This window comes from Arachis duranensis, chromosome 10 (genome assembly GCF_000817695.3).
Source record: "Arachis duranensis cultivar V14167 chromosome 10, aradu.V14167.gnm2.J7QH, whole genome shotgun sequence".
In the NCBI taxonomy this organism is placed as follows: domain Eukaryota; kingdom Viridiplantae; phylum Streptophyta; class Magnoliopsida; order Fabales; family Fabaceae; genus Arachis; species Arachis duranensis.
Genome location: NC_029781.3, coordinates 8448757 through 8456821, shown reverse-complemented (window position 1 = coordinate 8456821; position 8065 = coordinate 8448757). Strand labels below are relative to the sequence as shown.

Sequence of the window (8065 nt, the reverse complement as noted above, 5' to 3'; positions counted from 1 at the left end):
AAAAAAAAAAGCTTAAAGTCTCCTCCTGATGGGAGTAGCCCAAGTCCGAATTCCGGAACAAGTGGGAAGCCCATTCCCTCACATTTATGAATGAGATCTGATCTGATCTGATCCCATAATCACGGAATTCATGCTAACTCAAACACTTGTTTATACATTACATTCAATTCATTGACTCCTTTATTACTCTTGATTCTCTCGCTCAAATAATAATAATTTCTCCAACTTGCATATTCACATTTAAGAAAAACTTTTCAAAAATAACACCTAAATTATTATATGCTATGTTATGATAAATCATGACGCGTATTTATTTTATATATAGCAATAATAGTCAAGTTGTTATCCAAGTAAACATTAAATATATACGTTTTAAGAACGAATAAGAGTTGAGATGATTTTCCTTTTCTGAATGAGAAAGGAACATACATGTACCTCAAAGTGTGTAACCGTGAAAGCAGGGGCAAAGACTTTAATAGTGACACGAGAATTGAAGCTGAGTTTTTGTGTTTCAGATTGCATTTCACAAACTATATACTCTGATCTATCTTCACTACTCATGTGTTGTTGCTGCTGCTCTTGGAGTTTCGTGCTACCTTATTTGGGAATCTTCCAAACTATTTTTCAGGTAAATATTTTTGAAATTATGAATTTTATATATTAAAACATGTCTCAACTGTTCCATAAGATTTATACAATTTGCACTTTTATCATCATAGTCCCTTCCAACGTTAACACATGTATTGTCATTGTAGTGGGTTTTGTCTTCATTAATAAACGGAAGAAAAATATGAAACAAAAAGTCAAAAGCTAGTTATCTGGTTTTTGGTGATCTTGATTTATATGTCTCAAATTATTGAATTTGATGAGAGCCAACTGAATTTACATATGAAATCCTTCCGTTTTGCTGATAAATTTTGTGCCACTGTGATAATGAGATCTATTTGAGCAATAATTTTTATTTCTTCAACACATCAAAAACACAATGTATTTTTGTCGTGAAAGAGTCTCTGAGAATAAAAAGAAGTATATAGGACAAAGATCAATCGGATTTTTTGCATCGTTTTTATGAAAAATATATTGAGAAGTATATTTGACTAAGGGTGTGTTTGTTTGAGGGGAAAATGGGAGGAAGGAAATAGGAAGGAAAAAAATTGAAAGGAAAATAACTATTTTCCTTTGTTTGGTTGAATGGAAAAGTCAAAGGGAAAAAATAAATAGTATAAAAAAATAGGTGGGACCCATTAAAAATTTTTTCCTTCCAATAATGGATGGAAAATGGAAGGAAAATGTGTTTTATATCAATATTTCAATATTATCCTCTATTTTTTAATATATTTTAAAATATCTAAGGATAAAATTGTCTTTTTATAACATTATATACTATTTCCTTCCTCCTCATTTTCCTTTCATCCAAACATATCTAAGGAAAATAAAATTCCACTCAATTTCTTTCCTTTCTCTTCTTTCCTTTCTATTTCTTTCCTTTCTATTTCTTTCCTTCCAACCAAACAAAGCCTAAGGGTATTATTGTCTATTTATTTTATTTTATTTTGTCAAATTTCATATATTTAAGAATATGCTTAAAATTTTTTGAAGAGATATTTCTGCACAAACTTTTAAAAGTACAAACTTCTCATTTTATATTTGATAAATAAAAAAAAATAATATGTATTTGTACTTGTAACTTTAAAAAATAGGAATATTTTTTAAAGCACCTAAAATAAAATTTTTAACTTATGCTTATTAAAATTAAAAAGTCTAATATAATCTCGTATATTAATTAATATCCAAATTTAATTCTTATATTAATATCTATGTCTATTAATATATTTTTAAATTTTAAAAATTATTTTATCAAATATATTTGTTATTTTTGTACTTATTAAAAACTAATTTTAATTTGATTTATCAAATCTAAATACTATAATTTTTAAAAAGTTATTTTTTAAAAATTAACTTTCATAAGCTATTTTTAAAAAATAAAACTTTTACTAAACTAAATCTAAGTCTAGGATACTAATTATTTTAAAGAATATGAATTAAATGATATATATTTATTAATGCATAAATACACTCTAAGTAATTTAATTTTATTTTTTAATGCATATATAGTATTTTTTTTTAAATTTATCTCTTTTATGTTTTCATTATATTACTTTAAAATAGGGAGTGAATACAATTTCTTTCAAACATTGGTATGGGGTTACTATAGTCATCTACTGAAAAAGATAGAATGAACGTTCATTGGTGAGAAAATACTTAAAGCGTAGGTTGACAAAATTTTCATCTTTCAAAAATAATTTATAAAAATTAATTTTTTAAAAGTAATTTTTTAAAAATTATAACATATTTTTGATAAACTAATTTTTAAAATTTAAAAATACTATAATAGATATAGATATAAGAATTAAATTTAAAAATAAATTAATATATGATGTTATATTAAAATTTTTAATTTCAATAAGTACAAGTTATGTTTAAAAGGTTATACAGTAAGATTTGGTTTGGTAAAATTTTTTGAAGAGGTGCTTATATTTTTTAAAACTACAAACTCCTCATTTTGTTTTTAGTAAATAAAAAATTTTATGTGCTTGTGTTTGCGCCTTTTAAAAATTATGGGTACTTTTAAAAGTACCTAAGAGGTACTTTTTGAAGTTTGGTTGTACATATCAAAATTAAAAAGTATAATATAGCTGTGTACATTAATTAATATCCAAATTTAATTTTTATATTAATGTCTATAAACAAATATTCTAACTTTTAAAAAGTAAAAGTTTTACCAAACTAAATTTAAAACTTGGTTTGACAAAGTTTTTAATTTTCAAAAATAACTTATAAAAACTAGTTTTTAAAATATAATTTTTAAAAATTGTATTGTCTGTATTTGATAAATTAAATTAAAAATAACTTTCAATAAGTATATGCAACAACAATTATATTTAGTAAAATAACTTTTAAAATTTAAATTTTTTTAATAGATATTAATATAAGAATTAAATTTAGATATTAGTTAATGTACGAGGTTAATTAGATTTTTTAATTTTGATAATTACAAGTGTCTTGCACCTCTTCAAAAAACTTTATCAAATTATGTCTAAGTGTTTTTAAAAATATTTTTGTTTTTCAAAATTTGCAAATACAAGTACATAGTTTTTTTTAGTTTACCAAATATAAAATGAAAAGTTTGTATTTTTTAAAAGAGTTTAATTTGATACATTGACAGTATAAAATATTTTACACACTTATATAATTACAATTGTTCTCTTAGATAACCATTCACGTTATCAATATATAAAGTAATTATTTTTGCTAATATAATATTATATAATTAAATGTATGTGTAAAACAATTTTACACTAACAATACATCAAAATTCAAAATTAAATTCTTTTTAAGAATATAAACATTTCTTTAAAAACGTTTACCAAATCAAATCTTAGAAGTTGAGTATTTTTAAGTCAATCAATCCCAATAAGCAGAAACTTAATGTCACATTAATTGTACCAAAATTGCTTCCTATATATATATCCACAAAACAGTGGTGGCCACTAATTTGACTGTAATTAGCAAATTATGATTGGATTTTTTTTAATCCTTTACTATTATTCAATAAAAAATATTAAATAACTATTTAAATTTATTATTATTTAATTATTAATTCAATTTTTTTAATAAAATTTTTTTGGTCTAATAATTTAATAATATACTTTTAAATATTAATAAAATTCTTATTCAATTTAAACGGCTTTCTATTTTCGAGCCATGCATGTGAAACTCAAGCAAGAAAATGTTGCTTCTTTGTTGGATTTTTCGGTTGGAGACTTCATACTATGATTCTCTGAATTTCGTTTTTTATATGTGATCAGTAATCATACAATCCCAAAAAGACCAAAACAAGAAGTGTAACAGAGGAGATTATAGGATGATATATCACATTTAACTTCGTTTTTAATATTTTGGATGTCTTTTATTTTTCGAATTTTATAATAGGATAAATAATATTTATTTATAACCTCTTAAAATATAATATTTATATAACACACTTGAAAGTTTATGTAGTTTATTTATAGTAATACTAGTATATAGCTTATTCACATAGTTTACAAATAAAAAAAAATTAAGTACGATTTTTAGTTTTTAAGACATAAGTTAAAAATATTTTTGTTTTAATTTTTTTTGTATACAGAATTGTTCATAAAATTTAACTTAATTTTAAAATCGTCCTTCAAACCAAAATACTTTAGGGATCAAAATTATAGAGAAGTGATGGCAGAAGTATAAATAGAAGTAGAATGGATCATAGACAACTTTTTTTTTGTCTTCTCTTTTTTTTTTTTTGCAGGAGTAAAAATATTTTCTTTTTTTTATTTTTTTAATTTTTATTTTATAATTATTTTTGTTATGGATTATTTTGTCCAAAATTTTATGAGTTTAAGTAAAAGTGACGATTTTAAAATTTGGTTTTAAACTTTAGAAACGATTTTGTATGAAAAAAAAAATTAAAGACAAATTTTTTTTCTCAAAAACACAATACTAAAAGTATAATATAGTGTTAAAATGGTCAATTTTAATAATTATACATCCAAAGTGAGGTTTAATTTATTTTTTCTTATTAACTTAGCCAAAATAGGAAAATCTTTTCTAGATTAAAAGTTTCAAAACATAAATTATGTTTGTTCTAATTGAATTTTCATAAAATCAACTTTGTAATACGAAGTAGGTGAACCGTGAACCATGATCCTATATACCAGCTACCTCTTTAATAATCCAAGCATGAGTTATACTTCTGACTTTTCCATATTCTTCATATCTTTTAACTACTACATTTTAAAATATTATTAGTCAACAGACTTGTCTTGACAAGGTGACAAACGATATTTATTTTCAAATTCTTTCATTTTCATATGGGCATATTTCCTTAATATGTTTACTTATTATGTGTGGTTAACATCACTCTCCCTGACTCCCATAAATTAAAATACATCGGAAATAGGGATAGGATTTACCATCCCTCCCCAATTATTAATAACTATTTATGGAGCAAAGGTACAAAAATAGAAGACTTTGACAAACTAGTGTATACTTTTGTGGTTCTCAAATACGACTTTTCAACTACAACTTCCTAACTTCCTATTTATTTATTTAATTTTCTGTCCAAAAAATGCAACAGTAATTATAGCAAATTTCCCGCCACTAAAAGTACCTCAAGCCAATCCCATCCAAAAATTTTCTATAAGAAGTAATAAAAGAAAGGATTAATTTAATTAAGTTCCCTAATTATAGTAGATACTTACATTGATCCTCAAAAAGTTTAAAATTGAATAATTCATTCTCAAGCAAAATATTATTATCTAAATATTCATTAAAAATAAGAGATACTGATTTCTTGATAGTTTTAATTAATTTATAATAAAATTTTTAGCGATTTATCTTTAATGTACAATTAAAAATTTGATTAAAAAGTGACAGAAGGATCAATCTATCTAATACTAGTAATTTTTGAGGATTTTTATAAAATAAAAATTATTAAAAAAATTTAAATTATTCAATCTAAAAACTAAAAATTGATATTGACCAATTTAAATATTTATTCTACAAATTATATATGGTCTGTTTATAGTTTGTTTGGTCACATTTTTTTTTTTGTTGAAGCGGGAGAGGGAAAACTAAAGCAGAAGAAACTAAGGCTTGACTTCTAATTGCTAAAAAGAACCAAAAGAAAAAGAGATACATGGGTTCTGAGAAGGAAGTAAGTGGTGACGGTTTGGCACCTGCACCTATAACAACAACAACAAGAGGTTCAAAGCAAAAGAACCTTGATGATTGGCTTCCCATAACTGCTTCAAGAAATGCGAAATGGTGGTATTCTGCTTTTCACAATCTTACCGCCATGGTTGGAGCTGGAATTCTTAGCCTTCCTTATGCCATGTCACATATGGGTTGGTACGTAATAGTAGTTGTGTTTCTTCCTCAAGTTCTAATTATGCTACTTATCTTCACAATTTATTATTATATATATGATATGTTTTCTTATCACTAAAATGGATTAGTTACTGTGGTTGACATAATATGGATGACTTGTAGATGATTGTTTATTTAGATTTTTTATTTTTTAATATTTTTGTTTCTAGAACTATAAAAAAATAAAAAAAAATTGTTATTTTTTCTTTGTTTTTCTCTCCTAAAATCATGAAAACAAAAAACATTAAAAATAAAGCGAAAATAAAAGATAAAAACGTAAACGAACAAGTTTTTAGATTTTTGGTCAAATTTGATTATTTTATATTAAATAATCTTACTTAATCCATTGTTTTAAAGTCACTCTGGCCTTTGGATATTTAGCTTCCTGTTTTCCAACATGACGATTCATATGCATTGAATTGAAGAAGATAAAGATAAGAATATTGTAAAATGGCTTTGTTTAATTTATTTGAATACTAAAACATGGATAATCACACTATACACGCTATGGCAAATGGTTGAGATGCACGAAATGGTACCTGGGGGAAAGAGAAACGACAGGTATCATCAATTGGGACAAGAAGCTTTCGGAGAAAAACTTGGTCTGTGGATTGTGGTTCCTCAACAACTACTTGTTGAAGTTGGTACATGTATCGTGTACATGGTCACTGGAGGCAAGTCTTTGAAAAAGGTTCATGAAACCTTTTGTCCCGATTGCAAACAAATCAGAACCACTTATTGGATCATGGTGTTTGCTTCTGTAAATTTTGTGCTTGCACAAATTCCTAACTTTAATTCTATTTCCGCTATCTCTGCTGGTGCAGCCGTCATGTCTCTCAGGTACGTAAGAATTTTGCCACAATTTGATAAAAATAAACAATTATTAAATAACTATTAATTATTTTTGGACTAAAACGAATTTACTTGTATCTAAGGTATTTTTAGTCAATACTGTAAATTTTATCATATTTTCACTTAATGTTGGATTAATATGTTTTTGGAGCAGTTACTCAACGATTGCTTGGTCCGCGTCTATCAAGAAAGGAATTTCAAAAGACATAGACTATACTGTAAAAATGAAAAGCACCAGCGATGGTGTCTTTAATTTCTTCTCTGCATTGGGAGATGTGGCTTTTGCATACGCAGGCCACAATGTGGTTCTTGAAATCCAAGCCACAATGCCTTCAACAGCAGAAAAACCTTCTAAGATACCAATGTGGAGAGGGTGTGTTTTGGCATACATTGGAGTTGCATTATGCTACTTTCCTGTTGCTTTTATTGGCTACTACATGTTTGGAAATTCTGTGGATGACAACATCCTCATCACACTCCAACACCCTGCTTGGCTTATTGGCATTGCTAATTTGTTTGTTGTCATTCATGTTGTTGGAGGCTACCAGGTCACTTTTCACTTTCAACTTTTAGGGTCACACCTACTCCTTTTATTACTTCATTTTTATAACTAATTTTTGTAAAACAGGTATTTGCAATGCCCGTATTTGATATGATTGAAACCTTCTTGGTTACACGGTTGAACTTCTCACCTTCTACTACCCTACGATTCACAACTCGCTTTCTATATGTTGGTATGTTATTATTATTCTTGTTCTTCATTTATCACTTGATTTGGAATGGCTTCTAGCAATAAAACTCCAACTTTTCTAATTCTATATTATGCAGGAATTACAATGTTCATAGGAATTTGTGTCCCATTTTTTGGGTCTCTTCTTGGATTTCTTGGTGGATTCGCATTTGCTCCCACCTCTTACTATGTAAGTAGGATATGTTATTATTATTTGATATTTTAAATAAAAATATTAAATGCATATAAAAAATCAGTCAATAAATTATTTTTTATTTATTAAATATATGTATTATTTAATTTGTTTTTAATTTATATTTATTCTTTTAATATATATTTTGTACGGATAACTAATTTTCTATATATATATGTAATATGGTTGTATTTTAAAAGTATTTGTGAAATATAATTTTGAAAAAAGATAAAAAAAGAATTCTAGAAAAAATAAAATTTGTTCTTCATTTCTTAAAAATCTAATCTACAAAGACACTGATTAAAAATGTGAAAAAATATGAATAA

General features: G+C 25.5%; 2 protein-coding genes and 1 pseudogene across 2 annotated transcripts in view; 2 read left to right on the top strand and 1 right to left on the bottom strand.

Moving 5' to 3' along the window:
- LOC107468924 (protein Iojap-related, mitochondrial) overlaps positions 1 to 8065 on the bottom strand; it is a 107277-nt gene that overhangs the window by 83490 nt on the left and 15722 nt on the right. The gene's annotated exons all lie outside the window — the stretch shown is intronic.
- The window catches only part of LOC107468927 (lysine histidine transporter 2-like), a 28239-nt pseudogene continuing 20493 nt past the window's right edge, over positions 320 to 8065 (top strand).
- On the top strand, positions 6453 to 7772 carry LOC107468917 (lysine histidine transporter-like 2). The gene is made up of 4 exons (XM_021133857.2): positions 6453 to 6804; positions 6971 to 7364; positions 7445 to 7550; positions 7645 to 7772. The coding sequence occupies exons 1-4, from the start codon at positions 6479 to 6481 to the stop codon at positions 7770 to 7772; spliced, it is 954 nt and encodes a 317-aa protein (XP_020989516.2). The 5' UTR covers positions 6453 to 6478.